At 36.5% G+C, this 24,240-nt stretch overlaps 3 protein-coding genes and 1 non-coding gene across 6 annotated transcripts in view; 3 read left to right on the top strand and 1 right to left on the bottom strand.

Moving 5' to 3' along the window:
- The first annotated feature begins 934 nt into the window (after positions 1–934).
- LOC132145159 (NADH dehydrogenase [ubiquinone] flavoprotein 1, mitochondrial-like) lies at positions 935–11,315 on the top strand. The gene is made up of 11 exons (XM_059555945.1): positions 935–1,010; positions 1,915–2,093; positions 2,172–2,254; positions 2,709–2,879; positions 3,024–3,207; positions 8,119–8,308; positions 8,493–8,705; positions 8,804–8,970; positions 10,357–10,438; positions 10,540–10,685; positions 10,832–11,315. Exons 2-11 carry the CDS (start codon positions 1,920–1,922, stop codon positions 10,907–10,909), a joined length of 1,488 nt encoding a protein of 495 aa, XP_059411928.1. The 5' UTR covers positions 935–1,010; positions 1,915–1,919; the 3' UTR covers positions 10,910–11,315.
- Positions 11,316–15,192: 3,877 nt separating this feature from the next.
- On the top strand, positions 15,193–19,232 carry LOC132144663 (uncharacterized). The gene is made up of 5 exons (XM_059555221.1): positions 15,193–15,262; positions 15,334–16,873; positions 17,177–17,377; positions 18,130–18,325; positions 18,407–19,232. The coding sequence occupies exons 2-5, from the start codon at positions 16,165–16,167 to the stop codon at positions 18,969–18,971; spliced, it is 1,671 nt and encodes a 556-aa protein (XP_059411204.1). The 5' UTR covers positions 15,193–15,262; positions 15,334–16,164; the 3' UTR covers positions 18,972–19,232.
- A 2,164-nt stretch (positions 19,233–21,396) lies between these two features.
- trnam-cau (transfer RNA methionine (anticodon CAU)) lies at positions 21,397–21,469 on the bottom strand. The gene has a single exon. It is a non-coding gene; the product is annotated as a tRNA-Met (tRNA).
- A 1,982-nt stretch (positions 21,470–23,451) lies between these two features.
- The window catches only part of LOC132145160 (histone-lysine N-methyltransferase 2B-like), a 31,481-nt gene continuing 30,692 nt past the window's right edge, over positions 23,452–24,240 (top strand). For all 3 annotated transcript variants that reach the window (XR_009434444.1, XM_059555946.1, XM_059555947.1), the window contains exon 1: positions 23,452–23,744. Coding sequence is in view for 2 of the 3 variants with exons in the window: in XM_059555946.1 (XP_059411929.1) it covers positions 23,454–23,744 (291 nt within the window). In the remaining variant the exon portion in view is untranslated. The remainder of the gene's footprint in view (positions 23,745–24,240) is intronic.

Below are 24,240 nucleotides of genomic sequence, written 5' to 3' on the forward strand. Positions count from 1 at the left end.
GGAAGAAGAAGAAGAAGATGAACAGGTGTTCCTAATAATCCTTTAGGTGAGTGTATATATATATATATATATATATATATAAATATATATGGTTTATTGTGAATTACTTTTGATTTATGAATATAAAACTTTGCTAAGATAATTAACAATTATGTAATTTTGTTTATTGGATAAATATGGGTTTTGAAAACAAAGTAAAATATCATGAGGTTCTAAATTAAGGGCTTTGTTGTTAATACAAGTGCTTCTCAATAAATTAGAATGTTGTGGAAAAGTTCATTTATTTCAGTAATTCAACTCAAATTGTGAAACTCGTGTATTAAATAAATTCAGTGCACAGACTGAAGTAGTTTAATTTAAGTCTTTTGTTCTTTTAAATAGATTTTGGCTCACATTTAACAAAAACCCACTTTTACTTTAATAAAATACATACATGGTAATGTCCAAATACTATGACAAGATATACAATGAGGTTTAAACCATTTTGATTTACATGGAGGATTGGATCCAAAATTAAATGAGTTTCTTATAAAACTGTTATTACGTTTGTCTAAAAAGGAGGGACCATTGCATCAGTAAGTCTATATTTAGAGATTTTGATTCCCAAACAGTTTACCATACTTTTAACAGGAATATCACACACAGTGGATAGGTTGTTATTTTTCAGCTGTAGGATCTCGCTTTTAGACAGAGTGAAATTCAATATTCAGAATTTTGAAATAATTATTAATGATAGGCTATTCAAAGCCAGAGAACTAATAGTTCCCTCAGAATTATCAACAATACATTTTGTGTCTGTCATCAGCAAGTTGCCGTCTTTAAATTTGGTCTCTCCTTAATTTCAATACATTTGAAGGAATGTATATTAATCATATTTGAAGGCTTTAATAGTATATATTTATCTGTGCAACAGCGCCTGCCAACAGGTCAAAGCTGTTATTACATCCGGGTCGGTCGCTATATTCCTTCCGCTGTACATTTTATAACGCTGATCCAGGGAGATCACGAAGGTAAGCTCGGCTTTTTCACTTGATATATGTGTTTACAAATCGAGGTTTTGACAGTTTCTAATTTTTTGACAATCTCGTATACCTTCTGTAAATATATCCGAGCGTTATCTGTGCAATGCCGCAGTCCCTCAGATGTCAAGAGCGTGAATCTGGAGGTCACCTCGGGACGAGTTACATTTTTAATATCTGAGAAAGTTTGGCTTGTGTGTTTATGCAATAATATATCATATGGAGGCATCTTTGATCTATTCTACATGGATGTTTGTTTATTGCTGCTGCTTAAATTTTTCCCGTCTCTTGCCTTGCGTAACTGTCCCCATCGTAAAATTTGTCTGAAGTGTTGATCCATTTGTAGGTTTTTTTATTCATGTATTGATTATTCTACATTATTGAATCTCAAAAGCTTGTGTTGAGAATAAATTTTAGAAACGGCTATTATTTCGGGGTGTTTAATGCTTCCCTCTGGTCGTTTTGTTCTTAAAAAAACATGTAAACATTCAATACAACAATAACAATGTAATTCATTTTACAAATATATATTCAGCTTTTATTATTATTTATTTTTATTTTTTAAATAAGTTTAGCAATTTTGTTATGATCAATTTTTGGTATTTCTATCTATTTTTTATTTTAGTTGTAGTATCATTGTTCCTTCATTAGTAAGTTGGCAAAGCAACATTTCTAATTGTCATATAGATTTAAGTTTTTTATGTAATATTTACAGTATAATTAATTTAAATTGAGTTTTATTTAAATTACCAAGAAAGACTTTTTAATAGTTTGTTTTAGTTAACAATAAGAGTAAAGGTCATTAGGACTGGAGTTGTTATTAAACGGCATCATGTGATACAGCTTTGGTTGTTATGGGACGGTTCGTGCTCATTGGTCCCTTCATATCTTTCAGATAAGATGTTGTCCTGTCTCGGCTGTCCCGTTCTTAGCCGGGTTCTGACCACCGGGGCTTCACGTGCCCCGGTTGCTGTGGTTGCATATACTGCATCACGCACTACTGCAGCCGCCAACACCGCCTCTCCCCCAAACTCCATGACACTGGTGCGGTTCAACAGCAGCACAGCTCAACAGGTGACTTGTTACTCAAATCCACTGTCTGCATAATTGATGGTCGATGGAAATGAGCTATAATCAGTGTGCATCACCCAGGAAACACCAAAGAAGACCAAATTCGGACCTCTAGCTGACCAGGACAGAATATTCACTAACCTATATGGGCGACATGACTGGAGGTAAAAAATATGAAATTGTATTATCAATTATATCTAAAGACAGGACTTAAACGTACTCTTGAATCTTCCTTATTTGTTATGGAAGCTTGTTTTTTTTTCTATGGACTATTAGGGTTAAAACAATGTATTTATAAAATAATTGCAAGTCTTCTACAAAATCTACCATTCAAACCTTTTTTTTCCCATGCTATTGCCAGTGTATTTTTCTAAATTCTGACTTTTTTCCCCTTAGAATTGCTTGTTTATATCATGCACTCAGGGGTTTTTTTTCTCTCGGAATTGGGAATTTTTTTTATGTTGGTGTTTTGTAAACAATTAAAATTTAAATTTATTATAAGTGCAATTGTAAAAATGTAATTTATAAGTAACACACACACACACACACACATATATGTATGCATTATTGTCAGCATTGTGCATGTGTTTAATGTGGTGAATTGTTCATATATCTCAGGCTGAAGGGTGCTCTGAGGAGAGGTGACTGGTACAAGACCAAGGAGATTTTGGATAAAGGAGTGGACTGGATCCTGAATGAGATTAAGGTCTCAGGTCTGCGTGGCAGAGGAGGTGCCGGATTCCCCACAGGGATGAAGTGGGGCTTCATGAACAAGCCCAGCGATGGCAGGTAGGTTTGCATCTCAACAATTAATGGGTTTCATAAGTCACATGACTCTGCAAAAGCAGATGTAAAGGCTTGTAAAAGCTCTTTTCATTAGGATCAAATCAGGACATACAGAAGCATAGGAGTATCTATTTCTCACCCTCTCAGGCCTAAATATCTGGTGGTGAATGCTGACGAGGGAGAGCCCGGTACCTGCAAGGACAGAGAGATCATGCGTAATGATCCTCACAAGCTGATTGAGGGCTGTCTGGTGGCTGGCAGGGCCATGGGAGCACGTGCTGCCTACATCTACATCCGTGGAGAGTTCTACAATGAGTCGTCCAACCTGCAGGTGAAAAAGAAAGGATGTGATCCCTCACAGAATAGCACAATTCATTTTTTAAAGAAAGCTCAGTTCCAAAACCTAATGAGTTGGCAACAGAGGCAATATTTTAATGCATCGTAGGCGGTTTCAAAATGCTACATTAATAAACAGAATACAAATTTATAAATAAAAACAATATATCAATAAATAAAAGCTAATATTGTAATTTTGTCATATTACACTACCATTCAAAAGTTTGCTTTTGATAGAATTACATGCGTATATTAAGCAAGGATGCACTAAATTGGTTAAAAGTGACAGTGAAGACATTTACGATGTTACAAAATATTTTTATTTTTAATCAGTGGAGTTCTTTTTATTTTCATCACGGAATCCTGAAAAAAACATGTATTGTAGTTTCCACAGACATATTGAGCAGCACAACGGTTTTAACATTGATAATAATAAAAATTTTTACTGCCAGATAAGCATATTACTTCAAATTTTTGAGTAGTATAATCAGGGTTCCCACGCGTCCTGGAAAACCTGGAAATCCTGGAATATTAATGACCAATTTTCCAGTCCTGGAAAACACATAGAAAATGAGAGAAAACCTAGATTGTCCTGGAAAAAATCTTGTTGTCCTGGAAAATTATTATTTTTAAATGTTGTTGATCATTAAAGAATTGGCCAACAACTGGTTGAAACAATTAACGTAACAGAAAGCGCTCTGTTCAGGGATGCTGAGTTTTGACACGTGAGCTCACGCTGTTTAAGCTCCCTGTGACGTATGACGCTGTCTCGTGTTGGCGGTTTTCAGGTGCTAGAAATTAAGTGCTCGAATGTTTGCAGCAAATGTTCACTGGTATGCAGGTAAACGAAACGATTCATGACCCATTCATGAAGACCGTCATTTTCTTCATTCCTAAAGTGTTTTGAATGAATCGTTTGATAGAGTGACTCCAATGATTCACTCATTAAGATAGAATATTTTTAAAGCATCTTACCTTTCCTCTTCCTATTTTAAATTTTATTTATTTTAAAACATTAAATTTGTTGCGTTATTTATACAATTGTGATATACTGTTCATTGATATTTTGTTAAAACACTATATTATTACTAGTGATTTTTTTTATTAAATAGTTGGTTAATACAATATGAATATATAACAAAACTTAAAATAAATATAGAATGTGTGCTTTCCAATGACCGGATACAAAATTAGAACAGGATAGGATGCAAAAAGAGATGGTAATAAAAATAAACCTATAGAACATGTAAAGGTGCTTTATACCCGTCATTGCATCTGTAACACTTCTGATCTTAAATTACAGAAATAAGCAAGACAAATGTCAGGGAGGCAGTGCAAGTTTAAGAAGGAATGGAAAGAAGTTCCCCAGTTCAGGGAATGGCTAGGGGAAGTATCAGGAGATGTGCAAAGGGCATATTGCAAGTTTTGCAAGAAATCCTTTGATGTTGGTAACATGGGTCTCTCGGCACTCAAGAGTCATGAACGAGGACAAGGACATGTAAAGGTTGCTACACAAATGAAAAAGGAGACAAAAATTACACATTTTCTCAGGGAAATTACTTCTGAAGGCAGAGGACAGGACATTTGCAGACAAAGCAAAGACTTACAGGTAACCACTGTAGATGTAGAAAGTGGCTGTCAGGGAAGCATAGCTTTTCAAGTGTCCAATACAAATGAAGAGGCGACATGCTCAGGCCAACAAGGCAGCTCAACACTGTCGAAGTTCTTTTCAAGCCAAGCTGTGCTTGAAGCTGAGATTCGTTGGGTAATCAAAATGGTCAGGTCACACTACTCATTCAACTCCAGCTCTGATGTGTCAGTCAATTTTAGTCAAATGTTCCCAGACAGTGAAATTGCCAAACGGTTTGCATGTGGTGCAACAAAATCTGCTTACCTTTTATCCTTTGGCTTGTGCCCATATTTCAAAGAGGAGTTGATCAAAGATGTCAGGAAGGTACAATGTTATGTTGTCATTTGATGAATGCTTGAATAAAGTGACACAGAAGGAACAGATGGATATTATTGTCCGTTACTGGTGTGATCATGAAGAGAGAGTAGCTGTGCGCTATTATGGGACATACTCAGGCAGAGAAACTTTTGGAGAAAATTAAGAAAACCCTCTCACCACTTGATCCCAAGAAGCTCCTGCAGATCTCAATGGATGGTCAATTGGAAATTCTTGTAGCTGTTCCAAGAAGACAAGAGCCAATCAGACCCTGATGCATCAAAGTTGCTAAATTTGGGAAGCTGTGCTTTGCATGTTGTGCATGGAAGCTTTCAAAGTGGAGAGAAAGAAACAGGTTGGAAGGTGGGAGATGTACTGAGGGCTCTTTGGCAGTTGTTCCATGACTCACCAGCCAGACGTGAGGATTTCATTGAGATGACCAAAACATCAACATTTCCTTTGAAGTTCTGTGCTCATCGATGGGTAGAAGACTTGGCAGTTGCAGAGAGAGCAAACGAAATTTGGCCCGCAGTACAGACGTACATCAACAGCCACAGGAAACTTCCGAAAAGTAAAGTTCCATCATCAGCATCATACTGCACAGTAAAGGAGGCTACTGCAGACCCTCTTTTTGTGGCCAAGCTCCATTTTTTTTGCATTTGTTGCTAGACAGCTGAAGCCATTTTTGGAAAAATTTCAGACCGATGCTCCAATGGTCCCATTTTTAACAAAGGAGCTACAGTCAACCATGAGAGACTTGCTATCAAGCTATATCAAAAGGGAAGAACTGGAAAAGTTAAAGACACCTCTCAAGCTGCTGAAACTAGATCTTCAAGACAAAGCAAACCATGTACCACTCAAACAGCTTGACATTGGATTTGGTACAAAGCAAGGTTTAGAAAAAGCATCTAAAAAACCTCAAGGAACATCCTGTGAAAATTCAGCTGTTCAAAAAAGAATGTGTCTCCTTCCTTTCCATGACTTGCAAGAAAATGATGGAGAGAAGTCCCCTAATGTACCCAGCTGTGCGGCACTTGAGCTCCCTTGACCCTGTGATCATGGTTGCAAACAGAGATAATTCAAGAGAAATGTTTCAAAAACTCTTGCAAGTTTTGCTCAATGCTGGTTGGTACACTGCACCTCAGTGTGATGAGGTTCTTGCACAGTACAAAATGTTTTTAATACACGTCTACACACACCATAAAGCAGAATTCCAAAATTTTGCTTACACTTCCAGGCTGGACAAGTTTCTTGGAAATCTTGTCAGTGGCAGAACAGAATATACAACCTTGTGGGACCTGATTAAACATCTGCTCACACTCTCTCATGGACAAGGGGCAGTGGAACGAGGATACTCTATCAACAAAGACATGTTAGTTGAAAACCTTAAAGAGAGGTCTCTCGTAGCACTGTGCATGGTTCAGGATGCAATGGCAGGACAGCCACTAGATGAAGTCCTGCCAAGAGATCTTGTCGCACACTGCAAAGGAGCAAGGATGAGATATGTGCAGTACTTGGAGGATGAAAAGAAAAAGAAAGACCAAACTGCCAATGAGAGGAAAAGAAAAGACCTGCACCAAGAAATTGCAAATGTCAATGCAAAAAGACAAAAAATAATACATAGCATTGAAACCATGCAGAAAGAGGCAGATGAAATGGCCGTCAGGGCAGAGAGAAAGCATGACTTCACCTTACTGTCAAAATCAAATGCCTATCGAAAAAGTGTCGCAGACAAAAGTGAGGAGTTAACAGCTCTAAAACAAAGCTTGGAAAAGTTGCAAGAGAGTTTGAGCCAACTCAAACAGTAAAATAAATTCACAAGGATACTGTGGAGCTTAATGCAGTAAATATTTTGGACAGACATGTATTTGTTGTTTAGTCTGTTTGGGACAGATGCTTTTTGCAAACTTTTTTTTTTATAATGCCTTTTATTTCTTTGGAGACTGCAGTTGGGGGAAGAGGGAAGGGGAAGCTTAACAAGAAGGGCCTAGGCAGTCGTTATAATGTGTTCATTAAAATAAAGTGAGTTTACCTTCAGAAGCTGTGTGTGTGTGTGTGTGTGTGTGTGTGTGTGTGTGTGTGACTGTGTGTGTGACTGTGTGTGTGACTGTGTGTGTGACTGTGTGTGTGACTGTGTGTGTGACTGTGTGTGTGACTGTGTGAGTGACTGTGTGAGTGACTGTGTGAGTGACTGTGTGAGTGACCGTGTGAGTGACCGTGTGAGTGACCAAATGGTCCCCACAAGGATAGTATAACCTGAGATAATCTACATTGTGGGGACCAGCCAGCAGTCCCCATGGGGGAAATGGATTAATAAACATACTAAATGTTTTTTTTTTTTAAATAGTGAAAATGTAAAAAGTTTTCTGTGATAGTGTAGGATGATAGAATATACAGTTTGTACAGTATAAAAACCATTATGTCTAAGGAGATTCTCTAGCAGGATAGTGAACCAGACGTGTGTGTGTGTGTTTATTTGGTGCATTTCTGATTTTATAGTTGGGTTATGGCCATAAATTGTATGCTTTTTTTAAGAGAGGAGAGAGGAATATATTACTTTAGGCTGTGAATATGTGATCCTTATATTTTATTCCCATCATTATGAAATGTCCTGGAAAATGATCTCTGAAAAAGAGTGGGAACCCTGATAATATATGTTATTAATATTTCACTATATAGTCTTTTAGAAATATTATAAATTAGATGATATTGTAAATATTAATCTAAATATTTTAAATACTTTGTGTAATAAAAATATTTAAATCATGCATTTAATGATGAAGTTTATTATCTAATTCTTGTATGTGGTATGTATTCATTTTGTTAGTGTTGTCAGACATTATTAGAATTGACTGGATGTCAAACCTTCCCTGAAAGAGGTTTATTTCAGTAAATGTGTTCGAATCGTATTTGAGGGAGATAATGTATTGACCTCATGTGTTTATGTGTGCTTTCTCTCAGGTGGCCATCAACGAGGCCTATGCAGCCGGGCTGATTGGCAGGAACGCATGCGGCTCAGGTTATGACTTTGACGTGTTTGTGATGCGCGGTGCAGGAGCATACATCTGTGGAGAGGAGACGGCGCTGATCGAGTCCATCGAGGGAAAACAGGGAAAACCTCGTCTGAAACCCCCTTTCCCTGCTGATGTGGGTAAGTGAGCTTTATTTGGAAATGTATTTTTGATATTATATTTTATTTTCTATGAATGAAATGATACAAGCTACAGGTTTTGAATGTGTTAATATATCTAATTTTTGCATTACATTTTGTATACGTGACATGTTTTTAGTGTTATTCATTTTACAGGGATAAATTTGACGTGATCTTGTTGCAGGTGTGTTTGGCTGTCCAACAACTGTTGCCAATGTTGAGACGGTAGCTGTGGCACCGACCATCTGCCGTCGTGGGGGCACGTGGTTTCTGAGTTTTGGCCGAGAGAGAAACTCTGGCACGAAGCTCTTCAACATTTCCGGCCATGTCAACAACCCCTGCACAGTGGAGGAAGAGATGTCCATTCCTCTAAAGGAGCTCATTGAAAGACATGCAGGTACACCTCATTCCATCCGTACATGGAAATGTTTGTTCATGGTCTAATCATGTCCAATCTTGAAGATTATTGAGATTTAATTGATATGATCTCTGTAGGTGGTGTGCGGGGTGGTTGGGATAATCTCCTGTGTGTAATTCCTGGTGGCTCTTCCACGCCACTAATCCCACGTCATGTGTGCGACACCGTTCTCATGGATTTTGATGCCCTCATTCAGGCTCAGACTGGTCTTGGCACAGCTGCCCTTATTGTCATGGATAAATCAGTAAGTCGATTTGTAAAATAACTATGGCTGTTGATTTATCTTGTTAATTTGGTGCAATTAATTATGGAGAAAGTTATGATTGACACATTTAACACACCCCGCCCTGCCCAGACATGTACATCATCTTATATTGCATGCAGTTGTTGATGAAACATGAGGTAGGAAGACTTAACTGCATGATGTAGCTTGTGAGAATGCAGTTATATGCCCCTAAAATTCATGATATAATGGCAAATATGCCCCAGTGTGGGTTTTTGTCTTATATTTATATCGTACGATATATTTTAACAATATCACAGGAGCAAGAGTGCTTTTTTTCCCTGAATATCAGCATGATTGCAAATTTGATAATGATTTTATACAACCGTTCAAGGAAGGTAATAGAGTATTACATTTTAGTCATAATATTGTCAATATTTTTTATGTATGTATGTTTTTGCTCAGTTTCAGCAACAAAAATAGTTCTGAACAAAGTAGAACTATTGTGCCTTTCGGAGCAGCACACAGTGATGTTTCATTATTGACTGAATCCACATTTTTGAACAAATCGGTTGAATCAATGATTTATTGACCAATTCATAAAGACAGACATTTATTTCTGAAAGAATCAGCCATTTGACTGAATGACTCTCTCATTAAGACAGTGATGTCACCACTGACTGGATCTTTTAGTTTTTTAAGGTATCAAAAATAAATAAATAATAAAAAGTTATTATTATGTATATAATAACACTAACCCTAATCGCCTTTTTAGTTGTCCAAATTAAGTTCTTAGCAATGCTTATTACAAACCAAAATTGAAGAAATATTTACAGTACAAAAATGTACAAAATATCTTGATTTAACATGATATTTACATAATATCCTAATCATTTTTGGCATAAAAGAAAAATTTATAATTTTGACCCATACAATGTTTTGTTGGCTATTGCTACAAATTTATCTGTGCTACTTACGACTGGTTTTGTGATGTGTATATATATTCTGTGTTGAATCAAAATAATTCTACTTTATTGTAATGTCTTTTCAGTTGCTTTTCTCTTTTAACACAACCGTGACTATGGGTCACTTCTCAGCCCAAATTTATTTACAAATTAATTTGTGATTAATTTAATTAATTAACCAGCACATCATGTAATTAATTAAATAAATAAAAAAAATAATAAAACACTTGATATTCCTAAAATTAACACACTTGTGGTTTCTGTGGACATGGACCATTTTGAAACGCTATAAGGCTCATTTTCTTCACTTCAAATTCCTATAAGCATTTTTTACAATAGGGAAATATCTAAATTAGTGTAATACAATACTGTAGGTCGGATAATTAAAAAATGTTTAAGTTCTGTCCGATAATTTGATTGTTTGGTCATTGCCCCTTTACAGACTGATGTTATTCGAGCTATTGCCCGCTTGATTGAATTCTACAAGCACGAGAGCTGTGGGCAGTGCACTCCTTGCAGAGAGGGTAAGAATTACTACAAATTTATGTGATTATACATTTGTCAGTATTTACATGTGGTACATGACAGTGAATATTTACCAGTCTGTATTTTCTGTGCCTTTCAGGAGTGGACTGGATGAATAAGATGATGTGGCGCTTTGTGAAAGGCGATGCACAGTCAGCAGAGATTGACATGATCTGGGAGATCAGCAAGCAGATTGAGGGCCACACCATCTGCGCTTTGGGAGACGGAGCCGCATGGCCAGTTCAGGTAAAGGCAGAATTCTATTTCATTTTATTTTTAATCTGTAGATAATTTAATTTATATAGACAAATTATTTTAGAATATATGATTATTAATCCAAACCACTACAATTGTTTTAACTGAAACTTGCATTTATATTTCTTTCTTCTCAGGGATTGATCCGTCACTTCCGCCCTTTAATGGAGAGCAGAATTGCAGACTTCAAACAGACACAGCAGGCGCGTGCTTGAAAGCTTCATATCCGCCTCCTTTCTGGTTCATCCTGTCACTTATAGTTATTTAAGCAAAACCGACAATGATCTCTAGCTCACTGATATGTGAACTGCTGGCATCCTCCTTCTGTTTCTCTTACATTAAATCAGGGACATTAAATATTAATCACCAAATTCTTTGAACCTTAAAGTAACCATGGTGATAGATTCAACATCATACTTCTGATTGAGGATGACACTTTAAAATAAGAGTGAAACTGTTTGAGCAGATGCATCAGTCATTTACAGTAACTTGTCGTGAGTAATGGTTATGGTTGATGTAATTGTTAAATCACATTACGATGTTAATACCGTTTTTCTTGATAAGAAAATCCTACACTGTATAAACACTTATTTGTGGAAATAAAGAGCCTAGAACTTAAAATAGTGTTTGTTAATCTGGGGTGAATGTTTTTAGAACCATTATGATTAGTCCTGTTATGATATTAATAGCATTATTCTTTATATGAAATCTCTCTCTCTCTCTCTCTCTCTCTCTATATATATATATATATATACATACAGGTGATGGTCATATAATTAGAATATCATCAAAAAGTAGATTTATTTCATTAATTCCATTCAAAAGGTGAAACTTGTATATTATATGCATTCATTACACACAGACTGATATATTACAAATATTTATTTCTTTTCATTTTGATGATTATAACTGACAACTAAGGAAAATCCCAAATTCAGTATCTCAGAAAATTAGAATATTGTGAAAAGGTTCAATATTGAAGACACCTGGTGCCACACTCTAATCGGCTAATTAACTCAAAACACCTGCAAAGGCCTTTAAATGGTCTCTCAGTCTAGTTCTGTAGGCTACACAATCATGGGGAAGACTGCTGACTTGACAGTTGTCCAAAAGACGACCATTGACACCTTGCACAAGTAGGACACAAAAGGTCATTGCAAAAGAGGCTGGCTGTTCACAGAGCTCTGTGTCCAAGCACATTCATAGAGAGGCGAAGAGGAAAGGAAAAGATGTGATAGAAAAAAGTGTACAAGCAATAGGGATAACCCTGGAGAGGATTGTGAAACAAAACCCATTCAAAAATGTGGTGGAGATTCACACAGAGTGGACTGCGGCTGGAGTCAGTGCTTCAAGAACCACTATGTACCAAGGTTATTAGTTTAGCATTTTTAAATTATTTCATTTTGACTTTTTGTTTTCAAATTCAGTTTAGTTTTTCAAAGCACTGAATGCATTGAGAAGTGCTGCATGGGGTATGAAATCTTGGTGCTCTGTTAAGGACAAGAACTTCAAGGCACTCGAATTGTAGTGAAAAGTTAAAAAGCCTTTATTAGCCTACATCACTGGCTTTATACGTTAAAACTATTTTGGTGAGAGGTACAAATACCTGTTGCGGATACAGTTTTAATTAGTTTTTAAAGTAGGTTTGCTAGTTTGGTTTTTATTTTTTGAAAATTCTTAGTTTTAGTTTAGCTTTTATTAGTTTTAGTGTTAGTTTTTAGTCTTTTTATTTTTTAATTTGGGTTATTTGTCAAGGGCAAGATTCAAAAAGGTCAGAAAAAGTATTGTGTAATAATAACTCCACATAAACATACAATTTAGAAAATATTAATTAAATAATAAAACCAGTACATAATATGTACATGTAGGCACAAATATGTAAACAGTCTCAACACTCCGCAGTGTAAGTGCAAAACGTGTAAGTGACGTGTGCCAGTAAAAAACCTAAAGAGCCAATAGACTAAAGAAGACATACATTAACCGCATGTATTCAACATATTTTTGAGCCACAACAAGACATTTGGTAAGCTAGGTTAGCCTCCTTGTGCGCGCTTCTCACACCCTATACTAAACCCTGTACTTTCACACCCTATACTAAATTTACAATAGCCTACTCATCTGGATTGAAGCAGCAAACAATCAGTGTAAGAGTAAACAAATGACATAACAGTATTTAAAAACTGTATTTGAAACAGTTTATAGTGTTTTGACATCGACAACCCAACTGCATTTTACCTCAAACTTGAGACTAGTTAACTTTCTAAAGTAGCAAATAACACACTGACAAAATATATACCACTTTTTAATGTGTGATTGTGTAAAGGTGTTCACGAGATACCAGCCTCTCCCGAACTTGCTTTCAACGTCGAACGCTCGTTCTCATGGAGACGCGGTGTGTACGGAGGGGAGGGGCTGTGTGTGTGTGTGTGTGTGTGTGTTTTTGTGCGTGTGTTGTTTCTGAATTGTTTCTCATGTGGACGTCTGTAAAAAAATAAATGTACATATCACCTCTGATAAAACTCATGGATTCGGATGGCGATCTATTCACAGAGTTCTTAATCCTACGAACCTGAGAACGCGCTGCTCACGTGACCAGTCAGTCACATAATTGTCTGCTGTAAATAATATTTATTTTATTTACCAAATTGTATTTAATGCATTTAAAATGCATTTAAAATACTTATGTAATTTGTATTCTTATTATTCAAAGCATATTTTATAATATATAATCCTCTTTTTTTATTTATTTAAATCTCGTTTAAAAAGACTATAATTAACGTATACGCGATATATTTATGTAGCTTATATATCCGTTTATAATACCCATTTTAAAAGTGCTTTTCATCTCTTTCTGCTCCCGGTCACTGTGAGCAGTTATGAAGTAGTGTTATTTTAAACACTTTCCAGCATTTCAGAAATAAATATGTATGCAAATTACATCGAAGTGTTCGGGAGTGCTCAAAATTGGGTTAAGCACTGAATTTTGTTTTAACTTCTTCTTGTAAACTCAGAGATGTGGATTCGGACGGCAATTAAATTACCATACTATTTTTTTAAAAGTCCAAGCAGAAATGAGCCAATCACAAGATTGCAAAACCATACTAGAAATCAGCCAATCAACGCCCCCGTTAGCCCTCGAAACCGCTCGAAACAACCCGCTTTTTTGACGTCTAGCTAAGAAACATCAGATAACGGCTTCATCTTTTGGACAACTTCGATTTTACATTTGTGCTTTTTTGTCGCGTTGTCAAAGGTAATATAATCTGTTTCTCATTACTTACTCAAGATACTTTGTTGTAATTATAGGCATGCTGAAGTTTGAAGTAAGTGATTCTCTCCTCAGAGGTTTGACGCACGAGGGTTCGAATCGTTTTTAATCCATTTCCTCGACTCTTGGTGTAAATTGCTAAAAAGTAATATTGATGATTGGTCGTTGTTGATGATAAGAGCTAGAATATATTACAACCTTTTGGTGAGTGTAGCAAAGCTTGTCAAAAAATTATTTTACACCAACATTCTTTAGAAAAAAAGCCTTCATATTAAGCCTGTTAAGATTTTGTTTCCAGTAAAATTAAACGTTATTTCCCCCCAGTAAAGCACTACTGTTTATCTGGACATTTTACTTTACTATTATCATAGTTTTCAATAACAAAAATAATAATTTTAACTGTATCACATTTTTCCCTTTTCTTTTTTGTGCTTAATTGTCATAATCTAAAAAGTCCAGGCGTATTTTTATACTTTTATATTTTTCTTTCAATGAACAAAATCTATTTTTTCCCCTTTGTGATTTTCGATTGAAATTTGACCTTGACAAGTTTAATTAGTTAACCTTTTTTAATTTAATGAATATTTAGTTATAAAATAACAAAATCGCACAAATCCGATTAAGTGATTAAAGATCATTATTTTGTGTATTTGGTGTAATAGAATATGTTGGCATGCTTTAATGTTCAAAAAACATTATTTTAAAATACTGTACATTATTGTAGGTCCTCTATGCCCTGCCTCTCTCAAACGTGTTTTTTTCTACAAAGTCCCTCCTTCCGACAAGCATAGTCTGCTCTGATTGGCCAACAGACCCAGTGCATTGTGATTGGCCGAACACAGCAAGCATTCGTTGGAAATGTAACGCCCCTTTCCATAATCGCGAGCTTCATCTTTCAAAATAAATGTAAAGACGGTTAATATTGTCCTTAGTTCAGCCCAGGAATTGAGACTTTAGTCTTTGCAACTTTACAGATCTTCTTCATTCACCAAGAGCTTGTTACACTCCAAAGAGCATCAAATGAGCCCTTTAATCTGTCAAGTAAAAATAAAGAACCTTTAACAATATGAGACAACAGCAGAACTGTGAATTATCAGTATCAACACTCTTGATTCCAGAAAAGTCCATGATATCATTATTTTACTTATAGGAGTGGTTTCTTTTTATTTCATTGTTCAAGTCATGAAGCCAAGCAGATCAGATAAGGGACAAAGCAATCCTTTGAAAGCAAAGGTTGTGTCTGGAGGTCAGTGTTGCATGCCTGAACAAACTTCTGAGCTGCTCCTGTCACAAGTATATAGTAAGTAACTAAAGGTTCTGCTTCTTTTCAAATTTTTGTTCACAAATAGTTAATCCTATTTATTGTTTTAGGTACAAGAATTTGTCTTCCTTCGGGATGGATGTGCACTTTGCCCCCTGCAGATTATAGGTGGGTGTCAAAGGCCCTGTTCAGGTGGTCTCCTGAGATGCAACCTGAAATGGACTATGCTAGGGTGGATAGGATGTGGCGGTACCCACCGTTCCCACCTCTTACCGTAACTGAAGAGCCAGAGATGGGATGCTACTTTGGGAATGCATTGTTTCTCTGGATGCCACAAAAGATGTGGAACGTGAAACTTATCTGTCCACATTCAGACTGCCTGAAGGGAGAGCTCACATCAACAGGCCTGCATGAGGAGCTCAGGCAGGTAGTCGACATGGAAGGGTCATACTTCATGGCATCCGAGCGTCTGGTTTGTGGGAAATGCAAGAGGAAATGGATTAGCTGGAGTCATGATGTAGTGTCACAACTTGATATTGGTCATAGAGTCCAGTTCCCTTGCATTCTTGCATCACACGTGGCTTGTGACATGAAGGTTGTTCACTTTAACCGTCTGAGACATTTGGGGCCTAGCGTCAGCCAAATCCATAAGAAACTGGAGGAACGTCACACTGAGGTTTGGCTGCAAAAGACTGTTCGGTATCTAACAGATTGCAAAAGCTTTGCCCAAGCTGCTCAGTTTCAAGATCCAACCGCCATGCCTCTCCTTCCCAAACATTGTTGGTTGAGGCAAGTGTTCGCTCTGGACGTACTTCACAGAATGAATGAGATCAAGGCCAGCATAACCTCGACGTTTGGTCATGTGCTAAAGATGGGTTCCACCAAAGAGTGTCTCAGGAACTTGGGTGACCAGTGTTTTCAATGAACACGGGCAAGCTATCATGTCGGTGCTTACAGAAAACAAAGAGTCTGGTCTTGAGGGGATGATCTCCAGTGTCATAAATAGATACAAGGAAGCTGCAGTGGCTCCTCCTGAAGTTCTGTATGTTAATGGAGACTGCTGTGGGTCCAACTCTCTCAGAAAAACATTCAGAGAGTGGAAGGACGTGGAGGTCAGGTTGAACATCTCCGAGTTCATGCGAAGGATTTCTGTGGGCTGCACGTTAGAGTCCCATCAGATATACCCGACATTCATGGGCCGCCTCACCCACTGTATTTTCAAATGGGATGAGGAGGACCTGAAGCAGCTGAAGGAGGCGAAGCATAATGAGCTCAATTCCGATATCGTCCAGCCTTCTGATGATGAACTAATGCATCACCTCAGCAGAAGCGAGTTGGCCCTCCACTGTAGACGAGCCACGCGTGATGTAAGGGAGATCGAAGAACTTATCACAGCACTCATTCGGCTCTATGATGGGGAGGCGGGATGGGACTCATCAGGAGTGCCTCTCTTCAGTTCCAATATATTGGCTGAGATTTGGGATTCCCAGAAGAAACATCTGCCATGTCTAGTGGATCCTCTTGGTGTACCACTGTATGAGCAGACTGGGACACTGGTGAAGGGAGGCCAACTTCTGCCAACCTACAAATGTTTCAGAGATTCCACAATCATTGAATCCTTCCACCAGCATTTGAACCAGCTCATTCCAGGTAAATCAGTTATCAGTCAATTTTGTTTTGTTGGTTTGTTTTAGTCTCTTATGCTCAAAAGGCACTACACTGCTACATGTCAGCAGTGTGCCTGACTACTACTGTAGACAGCCATAATCAAAATACCAGTCTACACTGCAGTAGCTCAGTGTTGCAATGCTTGCAAATGACAGTTTTATTGATTTTTTTAATGATAATTATGTGCAGGATGATGTGTTTGCACAATGTCTGAACACCGTATGAAAAATTAGTACACTTTGTGAAATATAAAGAGATTTCATGGCATTGTGTATTATATTTTAGGGGTGCCAGCTTGTTCTACATTTCTTCAAATTGAGTTTTTGGATGGATTGGTCAGGTGGAATGAAGCGACTGCCGTGGCCTCAGAGGGCCTACAGACACCTCAGTCTTGCATTGGGGTTCTCCAACAAGCTGTCGACCAGCTCGGAGAGGAAATGCTTGAAAACAACATTGTGTCTACTATCATTACAAGTAAATACACTGGTAAGTTAGATATTACTTTCTCATGGCTGAAGGGACAGCTCACCAAAAATAGGAACTCACCTTCATGTCATTCCAATATACAATGGAAACAGTAAGAAGAGTGGGATACATGTACAAATAATAATTACCGGTACATAAAATCCATCTGGAAATTTCAAACTGATTTTTAAAACTAGATTTGATCAAGTGGTATTTACCAGATGCTGCATAGGTCATACAAAACACATACATTTTTGACCCCATTCAATGCATGTTCAGCAGATTCCCCTTTCTGTCAAACATTTTTTATTGGGTTGTCCCACTTTTAATGTATTTAGAAAACTCTCTTGAAGTGAACTTACTTAAAAAGTTTCTTAATATAATTTTTATTGTGTATTTTTATTGTGTAATGTAACTTGTGTTTGTTTGGTTGATGGTTTTTGTTGTATTTTATACTTGTATTTTTATTTTAGTTGTTATTTTAGTATAATTATTACTATTCTAGTATTTTTTTTTTCTTTATATATTTTCAGTTTTCTCTTACATTTTAGTTTGTGACGAAATTTTTAGTTTTTGTAAGTCGATAAAAGCATATTCTAAATGCATAATACTTTTTTTTAATTTGTAAACAATAATGACAATTGTCTCCAAAACCAACATTCTTGTGTTTCACAGAATTTTCAATTCATGTGAACTATCCATTTAATAAAACATGGTTACATTTTGATTGTATGTTTTGATTTCAAGTGCATTGATCTTCAACTCCTTTTCAGGTGAACTGATTGGGTTAGAGTACCTGTACCATCAGACTGGCAAAGCAATCCAGGACATCAGATTTATCATTAGACAGATGGAAACCACTGACCTCCAAGTGGCTAAAAGTGAGAGCTGCTGCAAACTAGAGGACATTGGGGATTGGACAATCACAAACCAACCCATCCCATCTCTGTTAGAAGCTTCTCCATCGACGTATGCAAAATATGCTTCAGCTTGGTATTGCCAAGAGGCATTTTAAAAATATTAATGCAAGGCATTCAATCTTTTTTTCAGGACAAGCCGAGGTGCTCAGTTTCAGGAGGAAGATCTCTTTCCTCCAAACACATCCTCGCCTGCTCCAGAGAAGGTTCCTTTCATAAAAGAAGAGGATAATTGCGACGACAAGCCTCTCATTTCAAACTTGCCTCCAGACACTGTGATGGAAAGCAGCAACACAACACAAGAAGAAGCCTCAACAGTACAAGCCCAGTCAGGCTCAATGCTGACTTTGCCCATTTTGTTTTCCAGTCCTTTTCCGTTAAAACAAATGATGGTGGTTTTAACACCTGCACAAAAGATTGATGCACCACCAACAGCGAGCTTCCATGTGGTTCCTGTTCCTCACACCACACAGTACTACCAGAAGAGAAAACTGGTCAAGGAAAAAGATGGCATTTGTACCAGGAAGTATGTGCGAAGATCAGAGGCTATCCAGTGCAGAAAGTGCAATAAAGAGAGAGTAATGTCAACTCATCGCCAGTATTTTGGCAACTGGTATTGTGAGGAGACCGAAACAAAACCCTTTGCTGTGTGGAAGGATGAACTGATAAAGCGGGGTTATGGAAAGAAGAAGTGCTGAAGGGTGTAATCAGCGATGAACATCCAGCACCTTTTGTTTTAATTGTTCTTATTTAACTGCATTTTTTCCATTAGTTGTATGTAATTAAAAATGTTGGCTTTTTGGTGTTTCTAATCAAAATATAATTGCAGCACTGCGGTACAATCATTTGTGGCAGTGGAACTGAATTGTTTTATCCATACAACTCAACACTTCTGCGATTCAGAATTAGTTTCTGGGAAAAATATTATTTTTATTTATGCTTAAGGTCTATCGTTTATTGCAGTTTATAATTTCTATAAGTCATATAAAACCAAACATTAACACAATGTTTAGCCTAGAAGAAGAAACAGACTGATTTTTAAAAAAAAAAATTTTTTTAGGATTAAATCAAATGGGAAACTTTTAGGAATGTCTCTGCATATTTTCCGGACTGTTCTTGCTGTTCTTTTATCATTTTATAAAATTACAAATATATACAAACAGAACTGTTTTGGCTCAAGAGCTGTTCAAAATTGTACATTATTTGAATAAAAAAAAGAAACCATAACATTTAATAAAAAGATTCAGTTCATGCTTTGTTTCCTTTGTCATGCAACACTTTTATGTTAGGACTATATCCTAATCTAGCTATTTAATGGTTTAAAAACTATCTGTCTAGTAGATACCAGTGTGTCACTTGTGAAGGCATTATATCAGGGGAGGCAGAACTAATGGTTGGAGTCCCTCAAGGTTCCATATTAGGGCCTTTGTTGTTTACAATCTACATAAATTATATTTGTACAAATGTAGATGTAGCTGTACGTCTCTATGCAGATGATACTGTTATATACAGTACTGCTAGATCTCAGTATGAGGCATTAGAAATTGCAGGATGCCTTTACAGTTTTACAATTTTTTTTACTTAATTTAAAATTGGTACTTAATTTTAAAAAGACAAAATGTGTGTTATTTACTCATTCTAGGAATGTACAGGATTTGCCTCAAATTATTACTCTTTATGACCAGAAAAGAGTGTCATGTTATAATTACTTGGGTTTTTTATTAGATGAAAAGCTCACTTTTAAACCCCATGTAGATAACTTGGTAAAAAAGCTGAGAGTTAAACTAAGATTTTATTATGGAATTAAGGCTTGTTTTAATTTAAAGGCAAGAAAGGAACTTGTTTCTGATACCTTTTTATCTGTTATAGACTATAGAGATATTTTGTACATGCATGCAGCAAAGTTACGTTCATTGGATTCTGTATACCATTCTGCCCTACGCTTTGTCACTAAAGCTGAGTATTTTACACATCATTGTAGTTTATAGTTTATCAGGTTGGCCTCCACTCTCAATTCGTAGACAGCATCACTGTCTTATTTTTATTTATAAAAAAATCTATAAAATATATTATAATTATAGTGTTAGGACTGTTGCCTTCTTATTTATCAGTTTTCTCTTTTGTAGAAAACAATAGATACAATCTTAGGTCTAATAATAGTAAATTGTAAAATCTGAATTTGGTGAAATCACCTTCCGTTACAATGCTCCTGTGATTGTATATAGGCTGCTGTTCTGTTTTGATACTTGTATGGAGCTTCATGTAGCAGTCATACTGCATCTGGTAAGCGCTTCCGTAGCCGTAACCGAGAGACTCAGGAGGAGTTTCTTCCCCCAGGCCATCAGGCTCATGAACTCAAAACCAGCCTCTTAACATCCTCATGCCTCCACTTAATGTACACTCTATCAGTAAGATATTCATCATTCACTACCTCACATAGACACACTGACAGTGTCACCCTGTTAGCACATTTGCTTCTTGTACATTCCTGCGTACTATATTTAATTCTACAATATACATCTTTTTAAAATTTTATTCTTATATTTTTATTGCTTACTTTTATTTCATTCTTACATAGCTATATTTATGTATATTTTCATCTGTGTTGTTTTCTTAAATAATTGCACTGTCCATGGAGCGGACCTGACTCACATTTCACTGCTGGTTATATATGCTATATATAATTTTGTATGGGACGAATAAAAATATTGAATCTTGAATGTAGTAGGATGTCTTGGTTAATTTGTTATTGTGGTATATTTTGTTTGTTGATGTATCTGACTTTTGTCTTTGTTATGTGTTGTGGTATGGTTTATGTGGTGCTGATATGATATTGTGTAATTTGGTATTCTTTGTTTGTTGTAGATGAGGTTTTTCTTTTCTTTTGTTCTTCTTTTTTAAATTGTTAAGTTCTGACTTTCTTGGCCAGGGACCATTTGAAAAAGAGACTTCTCAATATGATTTCCCCTGGTTAAATAAAGGAATAATAATAATAATAGAAATCTGAAAATATCATGGTGACTTCTCCTTTGATAGGACTTCTCTAAAAGTACAGACAAGCCTCGTGATTTACTCTTTTACATAAGTGGATTTTTACCGTTTACAGGAGTTAAAACATTGCCATGCCCCGTGTGAGGCTCGAACTCACGACCTTCAGATTATGAGACTGACGCGCTGCCTACTGCGCCAACGAGGCTGTGACGACAAATTTTGCAAAGGCTTCTGGGAAAAATACGCGGACCAATAATTTTTCAGAACTTATTTACATATTTTACTTCGCAGGAACGCAACAAATGCTCAATTTTATTTTATTGAGGAAAACGTGTGCTTTTGTTGACTGGTTGTTGACGTAGCCTATATGTTGGCAAATATCTGTGCAAGCGGCGGTTGATTACGCTCTGGCGACATCTAACGGGAGCAGGAGAAGCTCAGAGATACATGTTTAACATTTTACCTGTTAGTTTTTTTCCAAGAGTTAATTGCTTGTGCAAATGACCAACTATTTATTTATATTGTTTTATATTATTTACAATAACATAATAATGTGGTTCCAAAATCAAGAAAATTGAATGATCAGTGGTGTACAAAGTATAAAGCCATACTCAAGTAAAAGTACAGATATCTCACCAGAAAATTACTATATATATATATATAGTTTTAACTCTTCCATTTTGTATTTTTGGGTAAGAATAAGAAGCACTTCATCTGGTGCTTAGTGTCTTTCATTCCAAAATAAGAAAACATTTCTGGAATCTGCATCTGAAATAGCATTAACATGTATTTACACAGTTTAATGTAGCTCAGAGGGGACACTGATACATTTAACCTGCAGTTACAGATGCATATATAATGTTTTGTTTTTAACGTAAAATGCTGAATACTGATCATTTAAAATTATTTTAACGAATGTAAAAATAGTCGAAATGTGAAATTAAAACCGCCAGTAGGTGGCAGCAAGGGACTGTTTATGTATAATGCTTCGGGGAAATGTATCGTAGTAAAAGTATACATTTTAATTAGGAAATGTAGTGGAGTAAAAGTAAAAGTTGGCTTTTACTTAAAGTAAAACTTGATCAGAAATTTGCTTGAAAAACCTTCTACACTCTGACTGCTAATTCATACTTTTTTAGTAAGTAAAAAAACCTATATATTGGTATATTGAAGGTATACCTTCAATTTGTGGTACGCTTTACTTCTATGCTGTGAAATCTTTAATGAGTTTTATATGGTAAACTTAAGAATTAATAACTTGAATATGGTTATTAATATTTCAATATTAACAGTAACTGGACTGAAGCAATTAAATTTTCCATAATCTATGTTCAAATTAAGAAATAAACGAGCTTTTGAGAAATGTTTATTTGTACATCTCTCAGTCATTCTTGTATTTCATTTCATTACATATTTCCTCCCACAGTCAAAACTACAGAGATTTGATCATAAAACATCATAAAACTAAACATTAAAATATCTCATTATTATTATTATTAGAATTAATAATATTAGGAAATAAAGTGACAACTGATATTACATGCATGTAGTAGTATTTTATGCTGTTATAAAAAAGATATCAGCAGCAAATAAGCTGCCATATTTTGATTAAATTGGGCTTCTGAATACATTTTAGGTGTTTTCCTCCCTTATGTATGAGCTACTTACCTTCCTGTATCACTACATGAGCCATTAAAGCCTAATGAATCAAATATGATACAAAATATAAAACACATGCAAACTTTTTAAAATATATATTTGTAACGAAAGGTTCAATAAACTGTTACATTTTAAAAAATAACTCACTTTTATTACATTTATTCCTGTATCACTACATGGACCTCAAAAGCCTAATGAATCAAATATGATATAAAATATACAAACATGCATATTTAAAAATATATATATATATATATATATTTGTAACTAAAGGTTCAATAAACTGTTAAATGTAAAAAAAAAAATACTGACTATTATGTCATATTTCAGACTTTAAAATGTTAAACTGCATTAAACTGTTGCTTTTTTATATTATCTGTTTACAGAATGATGCGCCATTATGCTCAAAGGCCAACAAAAATAAAAACTCAATCTCCCATGATGCCGTGCGTTTCCTCCGCTATCTCGCGCCTTTCCATCTTGTTCCACTCTAGAGCTCAGCGCCGTAGTTGTTGTTGTGGTATGTAATAATGGCGGCAGCAGGAGGCGGATTACCAGCCTCGGCTGTAGTAGCGAACGTAAACAGCTCCGCCACCGTTCGCTGCCGTTTCCCAGGTCGGCCATGGACATCTCGGAGCCTGCTGAAGACGGAGAAACGCTTTCACGTCGGTCGGGTGAGTTCTGAAGACAGAGAAGGGCCGAGGCCCATCGACGTTAGAGCTACGCTGAGAGAGGATTCGTCACTGTCGCGCTTGCTCGGGCTGGCGGAGAAACACCGGCGCCAGCGCGAGGCGGGATTCTGCACGAGCGGGAGTGATGAGGTGAGAAAAACCGTTAATGGTTAAAGTACTAATGCGCAGCAAGTGCATCATCAGCGTGTCGCGGAGTTGTTGGTGTCAGTTCCTGCAGAGATGCGGCCACCTGATCATAGCGGCGCGGTCGTAAGATTCACGGATTACAGAGATGGAGTCTCTGTAAAGCGTTTAAAGAGACGCTAGTCGTAACTTGGGCTTTTGCCGGGCGGTCGAGCTCTCGTGGCGGGTGTTTAACTCCGGTTGGCGGTGTTGCCGTGGCTACTGGGATTGTTTGCGGTTCAGTGAGAGCGTGGTGTCCGCTGATTAGTTTTAAGGGAGTTAGTGTAAAGTTATAACTAGGCTTTGGGATCTAATGTCAGTGTTGTCTGTTTTTCTCAGTCGATAGTATTTGTTACATATTTAGTTCAAATGTTTGGGAGGCGTGGCGTGCATCCGAAATATGATTATTGTTTATCCATTCTGTCGCGAATCGTCTTTGTAAGTATGGTTAAAATATGCAATG

The sequence above is a fragment of the Carassius carassius genome, chromosome 8 (genome assembly GCF_963082965.1).
Source record: "Carassius carassius chromosome 8, fCarCar2.1, whole genome shotgun sequence".
NCBI lineage: Eukaryota > Metazoa > Chordata > Actinopteri > Cypriniformes > Cyprinidae > Carassius > Carassius carassius.

What these genes read in the sequence shown, in the direction of transcription:
- LOC132145159 (XM_059555945.1), top strand. Translation starts at nt 1,920, where the DNA reads ATGTTGTCCTGTCTCGGCTGTCCCGTTCTTAGCCGGGTTCTGACCACC. An exon ending in CCCTTTCCCTGCTGATGTGG is followed by an intron (nt 8,309 to 8,492) that starts GTAAGTGAGCTT and finishes ATCTTGTTGCAG; the next exon opens with GTGTGTTTGGCTGTCCAACA. An exon ending in GTGCACTCCTTGCAGAGAGG is followed by an intron (nt 10,439 to 10,539) that starts GTAAGAATTACT and finishes TGTGCCTTTCAG; the next exon opens with GAGTGGACTGGATGAATAAG.
- LOC132144663 (XM_059555221.1), top strand. Translation starts at nt 16,165, where the DNA reads ATGTCGGTGCTTACAGAAAACAAAGAGTCTGGTCTTGAGGGGATGATC. An exon ending in TTTGAACCAGCTCATTCCAG is followed by an intron (nt 16,874 to 17,176) that starts GTAAATCAGTTA and finishes ATTATATTTTAG; the next exon opens with GGGTGCCAGCTTGTTCTACA. An exon ending in TTAGAAGCTTCTCCATCGAC is followed by an intron (nt 18,326 to 18,406) that starts GTATGCAAAATA and finishes TCTTTTTTTCAG; the next exon opens with GACAAGCCGAGGTGCTCAGT.